At 42.4% G+C, this 24,190-nt stretch overlaps 1 protein-coding gene across 7 annotated transcripts in view; it reads right to left on the bottom strand.

Moving 5' to 3' along the window:
* MET (MET proto-oncogene, receptor tyrosine kinase) overlaps positions 1-22,018 on the bottom strand; it is a 92,186-nt gene extending 70,168 nt beyond the window's left edge. The window contains exons 1-3 of one of the 7 annotated variants that reach the window (XM_062017643.1): positions 21,921-21,995; positions 20,389-20,524; positions 1,233-2,447 (exon numbers count right to left, since the gene is read on the bottom strand). In XM_062017643.1, coding sequence (XP_061873627.1) covers positions 1,233-2,432 — 1,200 coding nt within the window. In that variant the 5' untranslated portion in view covers positions 2,433-2,447; positions 20,389-20,524; positions 21,921-21,995. Of the gene's footprint in view, positions 1-1,232; positions 2,448-20,388; positions 20,525-21,082; positions 21,203-21,426; positions 21,445-21,633; positions 21,855-21,920 lie in introns of those variants that run through there. The other 6 variants (XM_062017652.1, XM_062017693.1, XM_062017668.1 and 3 more) reach the window with 6 other exon arrangements.
* Between the last annotated feature and the right edge of the window lie 2,172 nt (positions 22,019-24,190).

Below are 24,190 nucleotides of genomic sequence, written 5' to 3'. Positions count from 1 at the left end.
TGAATGTTTGCTGACTTGCTTTTAGTTCTTGAAAATCATCTTTCTCCCCAGAAAAAAGGAATAAAATGCTACGTATGTTGTAGTTGCTATATCAGCACCCACTGTGCCTAGGTCTACGTTGAACACCTGAAGCCTGCAATAACCATTTGTCCCCTAAATGCTAAGGCTGTCATGCTGCTGCTCAGAGCCCACCTCTGAGCACACTCAGATGAAGCGGGTGATGAAGATCTGTGTTTCCCACTCTCACCTCCAGCTGTTCCAACAATGGGACACAATAGATTCCATTTGTCTCCAAAGGCAGGCTGAGCTGTTGCTCCGTCTTGATACAGGCCTTATCCTGGCATAGGAGGCTGAGCAGTGCTCCATCATAATGGCTCTGGCCCTGGCCTCTGGTAGAAGTGACAGCATGTCAACTCTGAGCTCAATTTTTTTTATATTTGAGAAACGAAAGCTTCACAGGGAAGACATTTAAGGCCCTGTTGCTTAAGCAAGTACAATTCAAAGTTCTAATGTTTCAGGTTTCACAATAAAAAGTATCCAATTCCCAGATTCTAAACTTCCTTTCCAAGAGTTGACAGATACTGGCCAGAGAGGAAGAAATAACTACAGTGTTCACCACCTGAACACACAGCGTACTGAAAGGCAACCCTCCCATCCAAGACTACAGGTATCCTCATTCAGATGCACTTTTCATAGACACTTCTTTCACTAAGAGAACTGATTTCAGTGTGACCATTTCTGTATCAAGTATGAGTAACTGCATTACAATCTGGTTCTTGTGGCACGATCTGAACCAGCTCTTTCATTTTTTCTAAGGAGGGTAGTGATTCAGCATTAACATAGTTTAAAGTAAGAGTGATATTTTCAGGGGCTCCTCACTGCACAGGGATATGAATGTTAATGAACACTTTTTTAACTATTAAAAGAAATAATAACTTTTTATGTTCTGTTTATCTGTATCACAGTCTGTCAAGAAAAAAAAAACTTTAAAAAAAGGATTTTTTTACCCCAGTTCCACTAATACTTTCTTATCACCATAAGGACTTCAGTGATTTTCATACCCATTTTACAGGAACTAATCCTTACATAGATAAATCATCAGCAATGCTAAGTAATCTGAAACAATCAAGAGACTTATATTTTGAAACCAAAACTGAAGGAACAGCTACCTGGCAACGGAGTAGGCAGAGAGGAAAGGAGTCCCAAAATGTAATAAAATAATTGTCACTTACCCTGTTCAAGCAGTACTTGCTCTCTTTCCCATAAAAGTGCTGCAGACATTTCATGTTCTGCTTGTCGACAATCTTGTTGAAGAACTCATTGATGGTTCGCACAGAGACAGCGCAAACCGCAGATCTGTTGGTTGGTTCAGAAGAGTCTGGTTTGCTTTGTGCAAAAACACCGTAGAGAATATCGTCGTTCAAGCCAAGGCCCATTTCGTGGGCTAGAGCCGCACCTGGCTTGCTTACGTAGGCAGCTTGCAAAATGTTGAATACCTCCTTTCGGATGGACCTCCTTCTCCGCTTTTCGGTAAAAATACACTCAAGAGGCATTTCCATGTAAGAACGCATCTCTGAGTCTAAAGTGCAGAAGCGGATAATTCTAGTGTGAAAAGCTTGGGAGTCGAGAGATTCCCTCTGGACAGTCAGAAAATAGATAAAGTGATCATTTTCAAAGGCATGGACATACCTAATGGGATACGAGTCACGGAACTGAGGGAGGATATCTATATAGGATTGATCTGTGAGAAACTCAAAACCATCCTGTGTTTCTTTTAACCTTCTAACCGATATTGAATGCAGCACATGGGGAGCTTGAAATGTAGATGCCACAGTATTTCCAACAAAGAAGTTGACAAATCTGTCCTTCTCAGTCACCAAAACTTTGGTTCCTAAAGTGCTTACAACACAGTCGGGACAATTATCTGCTTCTCCGTCCACCCGGGGTGAATACATACAGTGCACCTCGCTTTCAATGTCAGCAGGGTTGTCAGGGTGAATGATGTGACGGTGGCAGACGCCTCTGGACACACTACCACAGCTGATAAGCTGATCATCATAATAAGTTTCCACGAGCAGTGCCATGTTGACATTATCCTTCCATACACTGTTAGATAAATTGGCTTTATCTTTGCAGTCTTCGCATGGAGCACAGTCTGGGTTCTCCAAAATGGGACCAGTCTTGTACACAGAAATGTTCTGTAGAGTTTCATTTAGTACATAAATCTTGTTGACTGCTCCAATATAAACATGATGCTTGTATAGAACTACATTCTGAATCGGTGTTTCTGCAACAAAGTTAGGAAGATCGTATTTTACACTCAAATTCATGTCTGATTTTTTAGCTGCTTCTTTGCATTGTCCGTGGCTCCTCTGCAGCAAGGCAAATAGGAATACGAGAAACCCAGAAGGATATGAAGTAAAAGGCTTCATTGTCAGAGATTTAATCTGTCAAAATATATTTAAAGGAAAGAGTGGTTATATTTCATATACTAAACCATCAGTTTACCAGTGAACAGAAACCTGTCTCTAGGCTGCATGCATTAGCTGAACTATTTCAGTTAAAGAAGTGTCACAATCTTGCCTAGTGTCACTAATAGTCTCATGCTAGAAGCTGCTATGATTACTGGGTAATCTTTCTGGGTAACCATTTCACTGCTTTTAGAACAATTCACAAAGGAATTTTCTTATGATTAATTTTGCAAGACTGTTCAGTGTGTTGTACAGCAGCAGAAGAGAGATGACAGTTTCCACATTGACATTAAAGCAGCTGAATGATACGGTTTAGAACAAGATGGTACACAGGTAGCTGAAAGCAAATCTGCTTAGGATGCTCAGGACACAACTGCCTACAAAGCAGTTGTAGCACTTTAGTCTGTGGATATATTTGGCAAGTTCTTCAAGGGGCTGAGCTGATTCTTAGCACAGCTGCTCAAAAATGAGAAATACAAAAGACATGAAATAACATGAAGATCTGAGCTGGAAGTGGGCTTCTCTTTTATTCTGTTGACATTTTCAATTGATCAAGGAAGAGATTTTTCTTCATCAGACAAAAGGAAGAACCCCATCTCTCTCTCTCCAGCTTCCAAAATCACTGTCTTTCATAAGGGCCCAGTTTGGAAAAAATAATGGGGTTTTATTTTTCAGTCATCTCTACTTCTTGGCATAGTCATTTTCCCTAGTGTGGACAAGGTTTTATAATATATTGTTAGAATATTTTATGCATCATATGATGTCTGGCATATGCAAGTTTTATTTTAGGCCTTGTACCACAGGAGTAAGTCACTCTGGTGAACCTTTACAAGATACAAGCATATCACTGTATTGTAAACAAAGGGGTATCAAATGACCTAAAGCCATTAACTGATGAAATCAAACAACCTAGCACTTTTCTTTTTTCTTTCCTTTTTTTTTTTTTTTTTTTTTTACTTCTCCACATAATTGTTTGATGTGGCCTGAAAGGCAGATGACTACTGTGATATTTCACCCCCTTGGAAGATCAATTAAATGAACTGTGGTTATGAGTGTTTCAGTGCAATGTCCGCACTATGCCCTGTCACACCAGACATTTTCTGTTAATGTCATGACACAGTTGTTAAGCCAAATTTAGCTTAACATGAAGAACTTGGAGAAAACAATTATGCATTCAGCAAGATTATTACATACTTTGGGGAAAAATAATTCTAGTTTGGCTATAGTTAAGCAATTGTTGTTCATCAAGAAATGCTTATGATCACTGAAAGGATTTAAAGTAGACAACGTTGAAATTCACAAGCTAATGATAGGAATCTGTACTAACTTTTCATTTCATTAAGCCTTCAAGCAAAATTAAAAGATGACTATAGACCAGAGCTGTTTCAGCAGTGTATAAATTCAGCATTTTCACTAGATCGGTTAAAACAATCCATCAATAATCCTCCTGCGTTCCTTGTGACATTTTATTTCAGCGTCCACTGAACTCTTTCTGTGGCTTACCTCATTAATTACACAAAACAATAGGTTTTGGTAACAAAGAATTGTTCTTCCTCCCTGTTATTTGATAAGAATCATGGTCGAGAGCTGGGGTTGAAAATCAGAAACACAGGCTATTTTCAAGTATTAGCTGGTAAGAACAAGCCACACTTCTGGTGTTGTGAAATTAAGATCTTCCTTCAAATTAACAACGTTTTCTAATATTAATTACTGATAACAGAATCCTGGAAACAAATCAAACCTGTATTTAAGTTTAAAAGAAAAATAAAGGAAAAAGGAGCAGGGATACTAGAGAATAGCCCCAGCACACAGAGCACAGACTTCTATATTGTACAAGGCAGGCAACAGCTTTTTCATCCTCTGAAACTTTTTGTTATTGCAGATTTTTTTCCTGCTCTGTGCTGGGATGAAACCAAGAGCTTTCAAAGTTTGTGTGAAACACCCAGAATTCACAGGCGATCCAAGAACAACCGTGTTCATGGCCCTGCTTCGCCAGTGCTGAGCAAAGGCCCCCGCAATGCGGAGAGTGGGAGCCAGGCCTGACTGCCTGCCTCCCTTCAGCCAGCACTTCCACCCCAGAAATTGCTAAAACTGATACATTCCTGCAGATTCACTTCTGACGACTCAACATGTTCTGACAGATACTAGATTAAGCAGAAAATTCCTGAAGTGGTTGATTTCTGACACAAGGCTGAAGCAGGTATATAAACTGAGTTTAAACTTAACAGAGGTGGCACTGCAGTGGAAACAGAAAACAATAGGTGGGACAATAGTTGGATGAGGATAAGGTTGATCAAGCACCAATAGAGGAAATAATGATGCAAGGTTACTTGACAGGCACCTACTTTGTTGCACTATATTCTCTGTTATGCTCTTATTTTGGTATGTTCACAAATAGATTTCCCAACCAGTATGCCCCTCAGTCTTCAGTTTACAGTGCTCCTTGTTCTTTTAGTGCCTGAAAAAGAGGATCCCTAGCTCTCCAATGCTAAATACCAGTGTGTACTGTAGAGGGATTAAGAGCCATAAATACTGTCTGACTTATTCTTTCCCTCAAACCACATCTTGGGATGAGTATCCTTGGGTAGGCTACTCTGCCCATACCCGATGAATTCAAACCAGCACTGGTTTGAATCTGTGCTCTGGAGACAGAAAACTCCTCCTCAGACTCCTTTAGCAAGTGAGATTGGAACTGAAAAGCTTAACAGCAAGAGCAAGGGCGGGAGTCAGTGTAACGCAAAGGATGCCAGGAATAATAGGTACCATATTTCACCACTACAGGAAGGAAAATATGAGCAATAAATGAAAAAACAAGTAATCTTCACTCTCATATTTATGTTTCCTTTGTATGTCTTTGAGGTGTTTCAAGCATTCTACTAAGCCAGAAATCTGCTTATCCCCACCTATGGAAAGCTCAGGCTCAGATTTATAGGCAGGTCTAGGGAAGATGGATCCCCACAATGCATGTCTCTAGTACACTGTCAATCTTTCCTCAAGGTGCCTGAAATCAGAAGGCACATCCTCTACTGTGAGACATTTATAGTTTAAGGAGGACAAAGGAGTTATGTCAAGAGTACAAGATGCATTTCCTTTTTTTTTAGGTGTTTGTTTTGTCACAGTCCTCACATCATCTATACTCTGCTGTTGCTCAGTAAGACTCTCACGGTATTTGTTGTCTCTTTATCGGCATTTTACCAGAGTCTTGCTCTATTCCACTGCTGCAACTCACAGCACAGAGATGCTTTTTTGTAATCTTCAGAGGCAGTCATTGTAAACATGCTTCACTGGAATACAGCCTGAAGAAGCAGAGAAACTTTGGAGGATTCAAAATTCTGTCTCACTTCTCCTCAAAGGTTCAGTAGTCTAATTTCTCCTTAGCACATGCTCAAGCGTATTTTCAGTTGAACTGCATTAGAACCATTTTGCTGCATTAGAACCAAAATACTTGGGCTAGAGATACACTTTTTGAGTACAGGTCAAAGAACTAGCTGCTGTCTATCACTTGCAGAAGGAAAACAAGTAATCCCTTTGTTTCTCTACTTGGTTTGAATGATGGATGCTGTTCGTTCTTTTGTGACCTTCCCGTGACTTGTGTGTCAGTGTGTCTTTCATGTGTCTACAGAAGACTTGTAAGCTTTGGCCTGCGATAACTATCAGCAAGCAATAGCCCTGGATGGATAATTCTTTTTGTAAGAGATATTTTCAAAGCTTGTGTCATGATGTGCTCATTTTTCCATCCCTCAGCAGACAGTAGCTTGTGTAACAGATGAGAAAATGGATTTTGGTCAACTGTTGCAAGTGGCTAGTAATGACGTGTCATATTAGCGTGCTTGGCAACCTCAAGTGCTATGGCTGATGCTTCCCACCAGGCTTGGTCTTGAGTGTTTGTGTACCATTAACGGCTTCCCAATGGCAATCTTCTTCCTACAAGTTTTATTCTCCCTAATTATGGCCTGGGTGATAATTTGTAAATATTGAACATCATGTCTCTCTTTCACACTGTTTGCCACAGTACTGACAAGTCAGGCCTGGCCTTATTGTGGAATGATGTTCAAGCTGTCATATGCAAGGAAGCCAGAAAACAGAATCATGCTTGTTTTCCCAGTCCTCATGTCAACAGCTCGGGTCCCATTTAACTCTGATCACAAAGCTCTACACGGATCTGCAGAAGCTAAGGTAACACATTAAAACTAAAGTGTTTGGTAGGTGGTTCAGAGCATCTCATTTTTCCTTAGTTTATTACAGAAAAGGAATGACAGGGTCCTGCATATCCAACCTAGACTGTGTTTGTACAACACAGTGAGTCCTCAGGTCATTTCAGGTTAGGTAACAGCAGAGACATGTTAATTCGTATTTCAAAAATTGTATTGTCAGCAAATGGTAGTCTTTTTCCCAGTAAGGAAACATTTGATAATAAAGTTTTATATTTTTTCCAACGGGATAGTACATCTTGTTACTTTGGGTTCTGACAGGCTTGTGGTAGTAAATTTATATAGAATAGCCCTAGTGATTACTATTCCCCAGAGTTCAGTTTGCTTTGGTCTCCTGGACCGAAATCTGTACCAGTTCAGGACCTGATTGCCTGAGGATCAGGAGCTCTGCCATGGAGACTTGAGCACCATTTAAAAGAACAGGGCAAATGACAGGGGGAGATGGTAACAGCTCCATTCATCCAACTTTAATCTGTCGTTGCAAATCTGTCACAGCACTGGCATCAGCTTCGACAGACTAAGCATAGAACAGACTAGTGTCTGCATCAGACTTTCCAATTAATGGATTGCACCCATAGACAAGATTGGTTATATGTAAAAACTTATTTAGGTTAACGTCTTCTCATTTCCACAGATTAAATATGTTCTTAAATCAGAATTGCTAACCTGAATTAGCTACCTTGAATTAAAATAACAGAGAGAACAAGGAAATTTGAGAGTAAGTCAGCATACAAATGATCCCTGAGTTGAATTGAAACGGCTAATTTGAGTTAAAATCCATATTCACTTGTCTTTAGCACTAATCAACTCTAGTTTAGGTTACTCATCCAGACTAGGATGGGAACATAACGTTCCTGCCGCACGGTATGTACACTAACACGACGCATTTTCTCACCGCATAGAGTCACAGGATTTAGTAGCAGTGATTTAGGTCATCAATTAATTCACAGCAGAGCTGGAAGGTTTCTACAGTACCCAAGAGGTGTGTGTGCATGCAGATGGCTGATGGTGAAGAACTTGTGGGCAGGAGACAACTGCCTAGGCAATTGCTGGAGGATCTACCATTAACTAAATCCACTATATATCCAGTGCAGTCATGTGTGTCAGAAGAAATTGCTTTCATTAGCGTGTTCAACTGACCTGTAAAGCCTTTCCCTACAATATTCAAATACAGAAAAGAATCCAAATTCTTCCTGCATAAAATATACTCTTTAATATACATGGTCCATTACTGCATCCAATATGCCATTGTAATTCACAGCAGCTATCAACAGAAGCTTTTTTATTGTCTACCATGTTTGTTTTTAACAAGCATTAAAACACAAGAACACTATCCTTTGCAGTGGAGAAAATGTTACTCTTACATTCATTTAGCATTATTTTTTGTAGGTGTCCTGCAGTGCAGTAAAATGTAGAATGTTTTCTTCGAAACTTGCTTCAAGTCTTAACATCCTAAAGCCAACTCGTGCCTTGATTCTGTACAACAACTGGATTTATTTAATCTTTTTTTTGTTGTAATGGGCTAGAATGGCATCACAGGTTCTTCCATAACCAACCTTGGCAAACACTCACTGATGTATTATGAACGAATGCAGCAGATCGAGAGCTATACATTGGTTATAAAGACTAATTTTAAAAGCAGTATACAACATTTGTCAGCATTCAGGGAAATTTCTCATGTGAGGAAGTGCTACTCATTCTACGGTATGAGGAATTGATTCCACAAAGAACAAGAACCGAAAAATAAATTCAAAATATACAAATAATAATTGAAAAAGGGGGAGGAATACCTCCAATAACATGTTGTGTATTCACTTTTCTATTTCCAAGTGAATTTGGATCTTCAAATATATGAGGAGAGCTTTCAGCATCCGGGTGTAAAAGGATGGGAGGATTTTTTTCTCAAAAATATGACACTATTTGGCAATAGCAGAAAGCCAGAAAGTAAACTTCAAACACTACAACACTATTGCTCCACGCCATTCATCTGAAATGCAAGTCAGCAACTGTGGAGCTTCTGTGGAGTCAACAACTGTGTAGTAAGAAAATACCTGTGTGCTATTGAAGGTCTTTACCACTATATTGGCAGTAACACATACGCAGTTCTAGCACGGAATTAAACTCAGTATCTGCAGCAACCAATGCAGCCTGATAACAGACATGTGAACAACTTATTCAGTCCAAGTGTTCTGAGTAGAAAAAGAGCTATGTGTGGGGTAGAATAATGTTGTGCTTGTTATTGTACATGTCATGACAGATAATACAGTGTAAGGTTGGTCTTCTGTTTCAGATGAATGAATATGGAGATATTTGGGTTTAGCTCCAAATTTTTCATATGTTTGTTTGGACAAATCAACTCATATCAATATGTTTTCCCTGCATATGCAAAGGCCTTTGCTGATTCTAGACAGTTGAGATAAGTGCAGACATATGTCCTGGTTCACTGAGGAAGTCACCACGCTGAGATAAAGATGCAGGCCCTTTCTGGTGTGTATGAAAACACCTTACAGTAGGAGAAAGCAGTTTTCTTATATTTATGAGTCGCTCCTGTTGATTAACTTTTTGCATGAGTCTGAGCATTTTGTGGTTATCTGTACAGAACGGGACAGTGTAATTTCCTTGGAATGCAGTTCCTTGTTTTTAAAGAGCCAAGTTGGCAAACCTGTCTGCAAGTATAGTTTTAGCTTGATTCCCTTAACTACTGTCAGCACTTACTTAGATTTTCTACTTTATGCTTTATGGTTATAACATCTATGTACCTGAGTTCTTGAATTGAAATGCAGAGCAGATTTTGGAAGCCTTTCCTGTCTTGTAAAGCTAACAGCCTTCCATATTGTGATAATTAAAGGAATGTCACGAGTCGTAAAATGAAAAAGATTAAAAGGCAGATAGCTATGAGTTAACCAAGACAGCATACAGATTTGATCTAAATGTCCTGACAGCAATTATGAATGATCTTGATGCAGGACATTTCCTGCAGTTTAATTGTCATTTGGTGCTAATGGTTCTTAGGAGTCCCTGAGACAATAACTCTTCATGTCCAAACATTAACCTCTTTTTTTTTAAAAGAAAAAAAAGTTCTGTACATCAGCAGTGATGATAAAGTGTATAAGAACTGTACATGCATATTAGATTATCAAATTTCCTTTTGATGTCATAGCAAATAATATAATAAATACAATACTAACAGTAACTAAAACTTGACAAGTCTCTGAATTCCTCCAAGGTGTGGTACAAATACCTAGGATACCATGCAAAAGAAATTGCACTGGCTCTGTTCTTTCCTCTGAAAGAATTGGCAGAACAGTGTCAGACAGTAGCTTTTCTGCTCCACGGGTGCACATAAAGCATGCCACTGGGTGCCATGACTTCACCCTTCTCAGTCAATGTGTCTCCAAGAGCCACAAGGCAAATTAGTGACAAAACCTAGGGTCAAGGATTTCTAATAGGTTGCTGACGCCTTGCTTGATACATAGCTCATCAAGTCAAGACGTCACGGTCAAACTTTGCACAGGGTCCCAGCAAGATCAGCACATCTGTAAGAGTGAGCTGTGCTCCCAGATTTGGAGAGATGAAGGGCTGGAATGAAACTGTTAGCTCTCCTTTAACCAGCTTGCTGGTGGCAGCTCATACAAGGAAAGGAGAAACCAGGAAAAAGCTCTGTTCGGGGTACCTGTGCCAGCACTGCACAGAGGTCTCTAGGTCACCTCCAACCCTTCTCCTTGCATTTGGGAGCTTTTGTGAGGCACATGAACTGGTCTGGCCTGGCACAGCACACTGGGACGATACTGTGATTTGGACACATGTACTCTACTTAGTGCTGGAAAGTAAACTTCACTCCTTCCAAGCCCAAGCTGGCTCCACATGCAGTCTATGAGTGTGTAATGTTTGAGACAACTAGCCCAGCCAAACACTAACTGCCTCTATGCAAAATTAACTTGCTGGCGTTTGCCCCAGGTAAAAATGTGGTGCAAACGCTCAGAATAGCTACAAATAAAACTGAGTTGGCTGTATTTGTAAACCAGCTACTGAAACTAATGAAGTCTATATTTATGCCTTAGCTTAGCAGAACACATCCTTTATCGGATACCAAAGTTAATAACCTGATGGTCTACTTAGCCTCATAGCAGCTTTTTGATAATCAAACAGGAGCAATGTCAAAGATAGTGTTCATTTCCCATCTGTGTTTGGTTAGGAGGTTATGACCTTTTCTTTTTAATGCTGACCTCACTTTTGTCACTGCAAGTTTATGTTATTGCAATGCACTTTAACTGATGTCCTACTTTCACTCAGTTTAGAAACAGAGTTAATGATGGCTCATTGGCATGACTGCTCCCTTGCTGTGAACCTGTGATTCATGATCTGCTTCCAAGGACTTTACAGTACTGGTGTTAATAAATCCCAAAATGGCCTGAGACCAGCCTATCTGACATCCTGGCTCTCACCAGAGGCAACAGTGTCACAGCTGCAATCAGTAGAGTGGCTGATCTGGAGCAGCCGCAGCTCCTGTTTTTTGGCAGATGTCCCTCAGTGAGAGTCGTCAGCCACAGCTTTTATTCTGAAATATTGTGCTGACCTTCAGAACATGCTGAAAAACTCAATAGCTTGAAGAAGGTGTTCAGGGATGGCTGACCAGTTTGAGGTTTTTTCATGATGATGGGGATCTTTTTATTTTTTTCTTTTTCTTCTGAACAGATTTTTCATCTGCTTCATTTACTTTCTTTCAGCCTGTCCCTCTCCTCACTTTGGGGAGACAGGAGAAGCTTAAATGTGCAACTGCTGCTCTCAAGGGCCCAATACCAGGTTTTGGAATTGTTCAGACACTGAAGTGTCTCCTTTGGAAATCTGGAGCCAGATTCAAGGAGTCTGAGATAAGCAAAGAGGCTTTTTCCAGACTTCAGAGAGTATTTACCTTTCTCATAGGGGTGACACGAGGATAAATTAGCTCATTCTTGCAAAACACCTCCAAACTATGAAGGGCTTACTGCTGGTGTTTACAGCAGGAACAGCACAGCAAGACTGAGCTGCAGGATGGTGCTTGCCCACTGCTCTTCCCTGGGCACAGGCAGGATGGCCCTTCCTCACTCCCCTCCTCCTATTCCAGGGAAGATGCAGACAGTGGAAGGCATGGATGTGGATCCTGCTAGGCAATGAGGTCCTCATGCCTGGGAGGCAAGCAGGATGGCAGGAAGTGAGGGGACTGAGTGTGGGATAGGGTCCTGCCTGTCAGCAGCAGGAGTCATCTGCAGTGCCCAGCTCCATCTTGGCTGGGGACCGCAAATGAGTTTGGCTGAGAGATGTAAACTGGCCAGGACCTTGGGCCTCTTACTGCTCCATGCGATTTCTCCTCATGCAGTGCTGAAGCTGAGGTGAGATCCAGGGAAAATTCTGCAAAGTGCAGACATCAGTTAATCTAAGCACCTGAGAGCTTTGTGGCCAGCAAGTGTTAGCTTTCTGGATCCACTTCTTGGACTTATGCCCTGAACTCACTCTAAACTCCATTTTAGATGCCAAAATAGCCTCTCTGGATCTTACCCATAATTTTAAGCTTGGTCTTCTTATCCAAAAGGAAAAATGGCAGTGGTAAAATTGGAAATGTCAGTTAATGTATGTTTTTAATTTAGGACTTTATTTAACAACAATTGTTTCTGAGCGTGAGGTTTTCCTAAGAAGTTGATACCACCAAATTTAATATTTCAGACACTGAACAAAGATCATTGTCATTTAACGAGAACATTTTCTTTTATATCTCTGCTCCTACCTAAAATACTCAAATTATGTTGTATTGCTTATTAGCACCATGTACGTCACGTTGAGATAAAAAATTGGACTGTGTGATTAATAATTACTCAAATAATTTTAAATTGAATAAGATCCAGCTGTTGGGGGTGATGATGGGACAGATCTAAACTCTCATGCACCTGGACTTTCACACAAAAGTCTGGTTTTAGACCTGTCAGGATAAGTTACATGTGAAGCTGCCACCTTTTCCAAGACTTGACTCCACAAGTCCTTATGCAAACAGTATTCTCATTGATTCCTGTGATAGTTGAGCTGACTAAGGACTAGAAAACAGCATGCTTAAAACAGCCTGAAAGGCAGAAGATCTGTTGACATGACAGAATCTCAATATTACCTCATTTAAAATGAGCAATAGATGATACAGGGTAAATACTGAGATGCAGAAGGCATAACTTACGCGGAATGATAGGTGCAGAAGAGTAAATCTTTTAAAATCTTATATATTGTTAATGAAGACAATCATTAAAGAAAGACTGAATTAAACTACACTGCATTTCCAAGTAACTAGCTAATGGACATGGGCATTATCTTTTCATATGTCTTTGAAATCCCTGCAAACCATACCTAGTCAAATATTTGACTGATGGGCTTTTACCCCTATTAATAGCATGAGATGGAGGTCTCGGTAAATAACCTACCTTAAGGTTTGCGTGTTCCAGAGGCAAAGGAATACTTCCTTATTCTTTAGCCACTTCTTACTGCTCCTTGCTGCTTCCCAAAAGGCTTTTTGTACTGTGAAAACAATTCACTGGTTGTTACCTTACTTTTGTGCCCTGCAGGGATTTTGGGGCTTACTCTCCTCAGATAAGCAGGAAGCTCTCCTGCTACAGTCAGTTGAACTCTGGAAGCTACACGTGCTTATGTGCAGCAGAGGTCGGCCCAGCTTGTGTTTAGTTTATGAGAGAAATGTGGTATTATTTGCATAAAAGGAGTTCTTTTAAAGCATGTTATATGAAAACCTCTCAATTTGAAAATAAACAAACAAAAAACCATGCAGCAATTTTCAGGAAGCAGCAAAGATGTCTCTGAGCTCTCCTCCAGCTGATCTTATCATGGCTGCTTACATCTGAAGAACAAACACACTTATTTTTGTAAATGTGCTTTCAGAAAGAAAGAAAACTCCAGAGAACTCATAAACAGTTCCTCTGGCTGATAATGACCACGTGTGATGTTTTCTTTTCAGTCTTGCAGGAAAATCATGGGATTTAGTTCTGCAGTTAGAAGGTCATTATTTTTTTTGTAATTTCGTACACTCTGTGCTGACTTTACCTACCCCCCGTCTGGCTCTCATCTCTCCCAGCTTCTATCATCACACTCTCCATTCAGAGCTCTTCCTCTCATGCAGCCTGCCATAGGCATACAGGAAAAAAAACACCCCAAAACAACAGGTAACTAGTTGATCAGATCTTTCTGACTATAACCAGGAGGGGGAGGGAATTATCCCTTTTCTCACAAATGAACATGCCTTGCAATCCATGTCTTTTGTATACATAAGGTCAGGGTATAAGGACAAAAGTCTTATAGAATTTGCAATACTAGGAAAACAGACATTTGGGGACTTCAAGTTTTGCCTACAGTGTACTTAATAAGCACTAAATACTAGGAAATAAGGAAAACAAAGCAAAGCATAGGCAATAAAGCCATAGTACAAGTGCAGGTTCTCTACCTGTTATCAGTATCTGCATAGTTTCCAGTGAAAAGTGACAGAATTCACTTATGCTCAGACACTCTGAGTTCAACTAAAGGCACCTACATCCTGGCTAGGGGAAAAACCACATTTACTAATTGGAAGCACTACAAACACAAACAAGGATAAAACTCGTTATCATGCAGCACTCTGTCCTTGAACACATACGGGAAGGCAACAGCCAAGTGGATGCCAAAGTTTTTCTCATCAGAAGGGTTAAACAACAGTTAAGACATAGTTTTCAATCATCTACTGTGTGCTCAAACACGCACAACATTTTCCACTGATTTGAGTAGTTGGTGAGCACAGTTTTCAGGGTGAAATTTGGACTATATTCTCTGGTGCAGAAGTACTTAAGGAGCTCCACACTGGCTCATTGCTTCATTGGAGTCCAATACTGTTTGATTCTATCTTACTCTTTAAAGCATTATTAATACTGTGATTGTTTAGGGATTTTTTTTTTTTTTCTACAGCTTTGAGCATTTGTAAGAATGATACCAAATACCAAGCCTTAACAAGAAACATTTGTCCCTGGGAAAGATATTGCCCTCTAATCCAAAGAGCAAAAGCAATAAACCTAAAGAGTTTAAGCAAAGGTTTTGCAGGACAGTAATACCTAACATTTAAAATTAGTACCCATTTTCTAGAAGTAGACAGGAAAACTGAATATAACTCCAGTAATTCATTTAACATTTCAATGACATTAGGAAAGAGGAATTAATCAACTTTTGACATGAATTCAACTACCAACACCTTTCACTATCTTCAGCAAAGCTGCCTCTCTCTGCTTCATCCTGCTTTCTCAGACCTAACTAATAGAATCTGGTATTTTTGGATGAGAAAACACATGCCATGAAGACATACAAGAATGATATAATACCCATAACAGACATGGGGATATATGATAACAGATTAAAGAATACATAATTCCCATAGCAGAAATTTGAATACAATTTTGGCCATATAACAGTCTTAGAGAGAAATCCAAGCCTCAGTTACCCCAGTATATGTCTGAAGACAGGTGAAGCTTGTGAAGTTACACCAATTTTACAGAACAAAACATGTTCTTTTCTAGTCATGCATTTGGGACAATCCACAGATTTGCAAATATTTTCAGTAACTGGGTTATACAGAAACCTACTACCTTTATTCTCACAGGATCATGCATGGGGGATTGGCAGAGGGGGAAGGTGTGGCGAGAAGCAAACCCTAATATCTTAATAAATATCTCTAATGGTCCCTATATTTTGATGATTTAGTTTGGGCCAACCAATCCAAAAAGCATTCACAATAAAGACAAAACAGTAAAAACCCCTCGTATGCCTCTAGGCATTTCACATGGCACAACAGACCTCTGCCAAGCTTGAAACCATGCCAGCAAGAACAGTTTCAATATGGAAAAAACAAAGTAAACAAAAGGTGAGCTTCAGTATCCAGCTCAAGCAAACTAAAAAACAAACAAAAGAAATATATCTCCTAAAATAAGAGGAAAATAAGTTTGGAATTCTAACTGTAGCTGGTAATTGCTTTCATCTGCTCATTAGACATGCACAGAAAAGATTGTTTAAAAAAAATTAGACAAAAATAAATAGTTCCTGCAGGAATTATCAATTTCTATAAATATTAATGTGAAAAAAAAATCATGTGGAAAAAGATATCTCAATCTTCTATTCAATTTGAAGGGGAAAAAAATCCATTTTGCAAATACTGTGCAAACACACAAAAGTGGAGCTAAACCCAGTGTCCATGGAGAGTCAGTGGCAAAACTCCCAGGGGCAACCATGAGGCCACAGTCTTGCTCTCTCTTCCTACCAGGCAACCAGCACAACCACAGAAGGAGGTAGAAAAAGTAAGTTGCTTTAAGACCTACATGTGTTGTAGGTCCCGGCCATTGTGCGTGATAGATGGACTGGAATTCCTCTAAGTGCAACATTCTGTCAGATGAAGGCAGGGGTAGCTGCTGGCACAGCTGGGGCTGGGCACGGACATCCCCCTCCAGGGCCATGTGGCTCTCAGCCCTAACAAATGCTCGGTGTAATCAGTCCATTAGTCCAGGTCTCTCCCAGTCCCAGACAGTTGTTTAACGTGAGCATCATTTGAAGCAAACCAGAAACCTTAACACTGTATTTAATAAATAACTATAACTTTACTGCTTAAATTCAGGGTGGTCCAGCCTCGTTACTTTTATAGGCAAAATACCTTTTAGAGACTCGTAACACCAACTATCCCCTCTGAAAGGGGTTCAGTGACGGCACGTAGGGTCCAGAGGCACTCTACAAGGTCACAAACCTAGGCACCCCAGATACTGAGAGGCATAAGTATTACACAGGCTTTATTTTTGGTCACCTGCCTCATATCTAGAGAGTTGAAAGCCCTTCAGGTAATGCATACAATCCTCCTGCAGCTGGGCTCTTGCCTGAAGGCCACTTGTTGGGCTACTCTCTGCTTTATGAAGACATTCAGAAGATTTTATAGGACTCTATTCAGTCACAGCCAAAGCTATGATTCTAGACATTTTATATTAAAAAAATAAAATTTGGCAAATTTCATATCCTTATGCTGAAAGAACATCTGCCTGAAGTCAAAAACTTCCTGTGTGGGAAGTGAACAGCTAGCATTATATAAAATTGTCAATAAAAGTTAATTACTTATTGCCTAAATCTAGATGTCTTTATAACTGTGCCGCCTCAATTAACTGAGTCTGCTTGTAGAAGTGTAACTGAGAGGCCCCTATGCTTCATCATCAACTCAGAGCCATGCTATTCTGAAAATAAAAGACCTGTATCCTGTCCAAAACATAAACTCTGGAGGTGACTTGCCATGTTGCCATTTTGGATTACAAAAAAAAAAATAAAATACTCAGCCAGCACACAGGGGAAGGCTTCATTCCAGCAAACACACACATAAACAGGAAACCTCTCTCCACTGAGAAGGTATTTTTCCTTCATACAATGAGGTTCAAAGATGTGTCATCATATAGTTTAAAACAATTGCTAAGGGACTTTACCATTTCCAATAGCTTAGGAATAGAATCGGCTTCCACTGTTGAAAGCCTGTCCAAACTTGCATGGGAAGCACACACACTAACAAATATATGCTGTCTTAGGCCAGTGCAGAGTTTTTAATCAATAAGCATGTCAAGCTGGGGGACCGGGAGGGGAGGGAATCAATTTTCAGAAGGCAAATGGTAACAACTGTAGATTTAATCAAATTGCAGCTGCAATCCCTTACTATTCTCAATATTTTTGAAAGAAAGTAGCTCCGTGGCAAAGAATGAATTTCAGTAAATGTCATATATTTCGTTATTTGGCTGATTTTTTAAATTTATCAAGCTAGGTCACTGATCCTTTGCTGAAAGGATACCTATACATGTCAAAAAGATTCTGATACTGTTTCATTGGATAAACATCAAAATAAAGGAGCTATGGTAGAAGAAAGCAGCTTACATTAAAACTGTTATTGCTCTGCGACTACAGGAAAAAAGATATGCCAATGTGACCCTTCAAAGAGAGGTTAAAGCTGCAACGTACACAACAAAATGGATAGCTATCAAATACCACGGTGATGGCTGTGGTGTGAACACTTGAGCAAAATGAAAATCTTCTGAAAGCATTCAGCAATTTTCCTTCCACACTCATTTGCAACCAAATTCATCATGAGTTCAAACAAGACCCCTTCCACTGCCTTCCATACAAAAGGGCAACTGCATGTTCATTTTCTTGGGATAAGAAGGAGAGACTATCATGGAACTGTAGGATATGGAAAAAGGGGGACTTGTTGTAGTTTTTTTGAGCTTACTAAACACCTCAACAGTACAGAAACTCTTATTGCCACCTGCTTAAAAAATGTTCTGAGATCTTTGCTTCCCTGGAGACCGGCACACCCAGGGGAAAGGTGGAGGAGAAGGTTTCAGGGTATCCACTGCCTCCCTGTTTGCACCATGTGCACCCTGTGCCTGTGTGCATAACACATCCTCTCCTTAAAACATGAGGGGCGGAAACCCCTCAAATTCTTTGTCTCCACTTCTGTTTTCCACTCTGATATTTGGTGTACTCAATGGCAACTAATTCAAGGAAGATCCATCGGAGCCAAGAGGATTCAATCACCATCCAGCCACATCAAGTGACTGAGAGAGATTACAGGGCAAATAAAATGTCTCAGAACAGATCAAAAAAGGTCACTTTACTTGGGAACACTGTTTCTTTCAAAGGAGTTGTATCCTAGACCAATCTGGTCTGATAACTTTACCTCTCCTTTATTTTTCTAATATTCAAAATTGGAGGAGGAAAAAACTTTATCATCATGTACAACATCATCATTTTCCTGAAGGCAAATAGCTTGGCAATTTGCTGGATTTGTTAATGCTAGAAGAAACAAGTTAGTACACATACCATGTGTTTGAATGCCTTTGGAAATTAGATTGAAACACTGATTTGATTTCCTAAAAGGTATCTTAAACAAGGCAAGGTTAGAGATTTGGAGCGTAATGAGAATTTGTGTTACTTCAAACAGCTCTACATAAAACAGAGCTGATATTCTGGGGGGAAAAAGGTCACCTAATTATTCGTTTCCTGAAGGCCCTGTCTATACTACATTTCCCCGGGGTAAAGAAACTGATTTAAAAAATGGCTTCTGCCAACCTGCTTGCATCGGTCACTATGCATGAGATACACATTCATTGAAGTCATTGCCAAGAAATACACAAGAGTTTTACAAGGAGAGAACAACAGAAACCTTTGTGGCTTGGCTGTGGCAAAGAGCTGCTATCGTTGGAGGGCCCCGGGAGTGGCGGTCCTGCCTCCTTGGTGATGGCACGCTGCTTGGGACCATGCAGTGTGACCGGTGGTGGCAAGCTGCATGGCTTTAACTGCCAGCTACAACCTTTATGTGGGAGGCAAAATCACAGGCTGCGGCCAGGGCAGACAAGACACAGGCTGATGGCTCAGCTGAGGGTAACAGCCTAATGAAACATGAAATTGTGCCCCTGGCTGAAAGTGCAGGCAGTAAGGCAGCAATGGAGAGGTGGGAAGCTGGGACATGAGGATTTCACAGGAATTGCCACCAAGGCTGTCACCCAAAATCTTAGGAAGGTTTATTTGAAGGATCACACAGAGCAATGCACTCCTCTTTTGTACCAAATAGACCCCGTAACTCCCTTTTGGGTTTCATGTTCCTGTAGTTCCAGAGAACACTGTTCATCTACTCTCTTGCTCTCTCATTCAAGAAATAATGTGTGTTTCTACAGTGCTGAGACAGCCCAAGCAGGATTTCCCTTACACTAGATATTTCACAGACACATTGAGATGAGGAACCTCTCCTTTCTTTCTGCCTGAAGTGAATAAAGTCTAGACACATCCCCACCACAAAGCAATCGTGGCACAAAGCAGATCACCCAGTGGTCTGGGACTCCCACTGCTGCAGCTCTGGCTCTTTGGCTACCCCAGCGCAGCATCAGGTTCCCTTTGTGGCTGTGAAGGCAAGGCTGCTGCTCTTGCACTGCAGACAGCTGTGCCATTTACTGTCTGGAGCCCTGGAAACCAGATTTGGGAGGCAGCAGGCTTTGAATTTCTCCTCTGAGTTGAAAAATACAGAGCAGTCACTTGCAGATCACAGAAGAATGAGAGTAGGTGGGTTGGCCCCTTCAATTTCATTGGGCCAGCAGGAGGGGGTTACAGGTCATCAGCTAAAGTACCAGAAAACTATAAATACAGGAGAATCAGGATGGAAAAGGCAGCCCTGGAAGGACAATGTCTGCCACTCAGTTTTGCATTCATGAGCTGTCCATTGAACCTCTGCAGTTTTGGCTTTCTGGTTGGCTTGCCCTGACTCAGTGTGCTCCCATCCATCTATAGGCTGCACTGCCATCTCTCCTGACCAAATGACATCTCCACAAACCACTCTATAGCCACAATATGTGTAATCTGTTTTAACAGTAAAGAACTGCTATGCAGTGGTTATCCTTTGTAAGAAAAAAAAAAAAAAGGAAAGGAAAAAAAGAAAGCTCTATAGGATAATAAAGACAATTCATTCCCTTCCCACCAAAAAGGCAAAGAAGCTGTCTCTCTTCTTCTGTAAATAGAAATGAATGTTTTATAAAATATTCCTTTTTCTAAGTGATTCAGTTTGTATTAGAAAACAGTCAGAAAAAGAATGCTACAGTGCTGAAGAAGGATTAGGGCACACAATGAACAAGTGACACGGTCATTCTCTAACTTACTTTGTTTTCAACATGCAGCTCCTGCCAAAGGCTAGCTTTTTGCTCTTGCAGTGTATGATCTGTAAACACTTAACCATCTCTCAGAGAAACATGTGAGACACAATCTTCTCTGATTATGAATCCAAACCTCTCAGATCTAAAAAAAAAAAAAAAGAACAAAAAAAGAAGGGAAAAAAATCCCTAAAGCCACCATCATCTTTTTGCTAGTGGACAATGCAAAAAGCACCTGTAGGATGAAAGCATATGAACTACCACACATAGCACAGGTTCTTTGGGAAAAGCATGCATTGCAGCTTGAATAATCTCCCACAGGTTACAAACGCACAGTTTGTTAACCATCACTGTACTCGATTATTAATCCCTATTTTAAGGTGGATGTGTAGAACTTAGAATTCCTTAGGAGTGCACCAAGTATTTATAAAGCAAAACACCACCTAATTTAAAGCTGACATAGAAACAGTGATGGAATGCCACTATATGATGCCACAAATTATTGACCATTTTAAGAACATTCTCTTTCTAAAAACTGAACCATTTTAAGAACATTCTCTTTCTAAAAATTGAAAAAACAAGAAAAAAAAAAACCCCAAACCACAATATGAGTGCAAGGAACACCGTGGGTGCCATACAACCATGAAGTACAAACCCTCAACTTGGGAAACCCTTCGAGTTCACCCCGACACCTCAGTCTCACCGGCTCGACGTTCGGCTGGCCACAAGCCCGCACCTCGGAACCACCCTTCCCGAGTTGCAACTTCCCCGCGGCGCTCGCAGATAGCCCAGCAGCCGCGGGCGCCGCTGCCGCCGGCTGCGCTTTGCGCTCCCACGGCGGCCGCGATGCGGGAAGGGCGGCGGGCGGCGCGCTCAGCCTGCGCGGCCGCGGAAGCCACCGAGCGCGGGGCCGCTGCGGAGCGCTGCCCGGGGAGCGCTGCCCGCCGGCCCGGCCCCGCCCCGCCCGCCGTAGACATCGCGGGCGTCCCCCTCTCCAGGCGCCCTGCGGTGCGCGGCCGGGCAGCGGTGGCCCCGCTCCGCGCTCACCTGCCCCGCGGCGCCCGCCCGGCGCGGAGGGTGCCCGCCCCGGGGAGGGCAGCGCAGCCCCGGCCGCCGCGTTCCCGACAAGTTCCCGGGCGGGGCACGGCGCGGCAACGCGGGCCGCCTCGCCGTTCTTCCTCCAACTCCAGGCATTCATTCCGCTCCCTGCGCCCCGCGGTTCGCCCCGTCCTCCCCGCGGTTGCCGATCCTTACCGAGGCGGGGCGGAGCGGTGCGGTACGGAGCGGGTTGCGCACCGGACGCCGCCGCCGGAGGGGCGAGCGCTGCACCCCGGCGGGCTGGGCTGGCTCCCGCGGTCCTCGCCCAGGCACCCGGCACAGTGCAGCCCGGCCCAGCACGGCGGGGCGGGGCGGAGCGGGGCACAGACCGGCGCACCTCCGCGACCCGCGCCGCGCCGTCCGCTCCCCTCCCCTCCCCTCCCGCTGTCCTCGGTCTCAGCTCCGTGGCGGCTGGAGCGCCTGTCCAGCGCTGCTGGCCCTACCTGGTGGCGGCGGGGGCTGCGCGCCCCGGCGGGCTGTGGCCTCCCGCCCGGCACCTGGGCTGCGGGGCGGCTCTGCGCGCACTCCCTCCAGCGCCTCCACCGCGCTGGTGGCGGCTCCCAGCGGTAACGCTGCCGGTCCCCTCGGCTCCCTCCGCCCCTCCGGCTCGGTCCTGACCTGCCTGTGACTCACCACATCGCAGGAGCCAGGGTGCGCGGCAGGGGGAAGAAGGGCGGGAGGGAGGGGGCGCCTCCTTCCCTTCCTCTCCCCTCCCTCCTTTCCCCCCCGTCTCTCCCGGCCAGGCTCTCTCAGCCTCTGGGCAAGAGGAATGGCTATCACTCTCCCCTGACAGGCAAAGCCACGGGGGTCTCTTGGTGGCCCTTACCCTGCACTAAGGCGTTTTTAGGCTTGTGCAGGCACAGCCCCCCTCTGCGCTTTCGACTGCGGGGGAGTGATGCTAAAGCCTAACCCTGAGAGGGCAAGACTTGGACACCTCCAGGCTTGTCCCTGGACTCGCAGGTTGTGTAGTTGCCAAGAAATTCAGCCTGTATCACCGCTGTCACAGCATCAGTGCTGGCTGTGCTCTGAATGCCTGTCCAAGTGTAATTCGGAGTCTATGACCTCAGTTCGCACAGACCGTCGAATAGCTGCCTCCCCTCATATTTGCTTCCTATAGGGTACTAAGCAGCATGGGTTGGTGTCTTTCCCTCACCAGGTTTAAAAAGCGGATGATGTCTTTGTCTTTCAGAGAGCCTGAGAAACTGAGATACAGGCAATGCCATGTACACCTGTGGAGCTGCTGAGAGACTGCAAGTCTCAACACTAGGGCCTGCACCACGGGACCCATCTTTTTTTTTATGGTAATGAGTTTCAGCAGCTACTGATTTAAAACAGATTTTAAGTGAAAGGCTCCATAGACCAATAGAAGTTATTGGAGACATCTCTTTTCCTTTAGCTTACTTCCTTTTTTGGCCCCAGCTCTGCTCCCCTTAATCATACCGTTGAAACAGATGAATGTTTTGCATGAGTAAAGTACAAGGAACTGTAAGAAACATTGCCCAGTTTCATGATTAACCATGGGAAAAATGTCAGACCTTACCTCAAAACACTTCGAAAGGAAAATTAAATAAAGTATTGTATATATTTGATGTAGGCCTGAGATGTCACCATGATGTGTAAATAGACAAAGCTGTACATCAGAACAAAACACTTTTAAAAAGCAGTTTGCCAGTCTTCCACGAATCTGTAACAGCAGCGCTTTCACAACCTGTTTATCTGTCTCCTCTTTCCTACGGGCTTTTGGCACGAGTGATAAAGACATCTAACCTAGCTACAAGCCAATTCCCCACAAAAAACAAATGCATGATCGAGGCAGTATGTAACCTTTTATGTGTTTAACTTGTGAAACTCTTACTCCACAGTACTTTTTACTGACAACAGCTCGCAAGAAAGACTGCCCATTTAAGTAAGAAAAGGGCTACCAGTGACATGATATCTGCTGCCTCCTCATTTCATGTTTAGCAACATGGTAAAAATTACAAGTGAAAATAAAACCAGTCCCTTCTCCTGCTTTATCTGATAGATAAAATTGCTAAAATCTAACCAGGTGTTCTGAGTGATCCAATCTAATTTCTCTGGAGCCTCTGGAAATCTGTCCATTCACTCCAATGACCTTTACTTCAGTTAATACTCAGCAATAGTTTGAAAGAGAAGACTGAGAAGCAACACATGCAGTGCCAGCTCATAGAGGGAAAAGCAGGGTTATGGTTAGATTATACTACTCCCTGGGCTTCAGCTAGTGATCAGTTAACCAGTGTGAATCCATACAGTTACACCAGATTTGGAAGAATTTTCCTCATTAGTTTTGAAAGAAAGTGAAAAAGAATAATATTTCAGACTGGCATTCATCCTCCTAAAGGACAGCCCCACATGTTATCTGTTCTTAATCCACTCCTCAGTTCCCCATGCACCTGCCTGGGTTGAACAGCGAGCGCCTGAGCTGTTATCAGTGGGACAGGCTGTGCTATTCTAAAGCTAACAAATGGATTGTCACCAACAGAAAAAGGAGAAACAGATGTTTCCTTTCCATTTTGACCATTGCCGATGCCATGTTATTTTAGGTTAGCTGCATGAGACAACTACACTGCAGCAGGGCTTTGATAATCCTCGGATACTCCCTTCACTGTGCTTGCGATGATGTGTATTCATCACAAACAGTTTCTCAGAGACCTGAAGCACCTTTAACATGCAGGAACTGGTGAAAAACCAACTA

This window comes from Colius striatus, chromosome 1, assembly GCF_028858725.1.
Source record: "Colius striatus isolate bColStr4 chromosome 1, bColStr4.1.hap1, whole genome shotgun sequence".
Classification (NCBI taxonomy): Eukaryota; Metazoa; Chordata; class Aves; order Coliiformes; family Coliidae; genus Colius; species Colius striatus.
The sequence above is the reverse complement of the archived record's forward strand: the minus strand, read 5'-3'. Positions and strand labels throughout refer to the sequence as shown.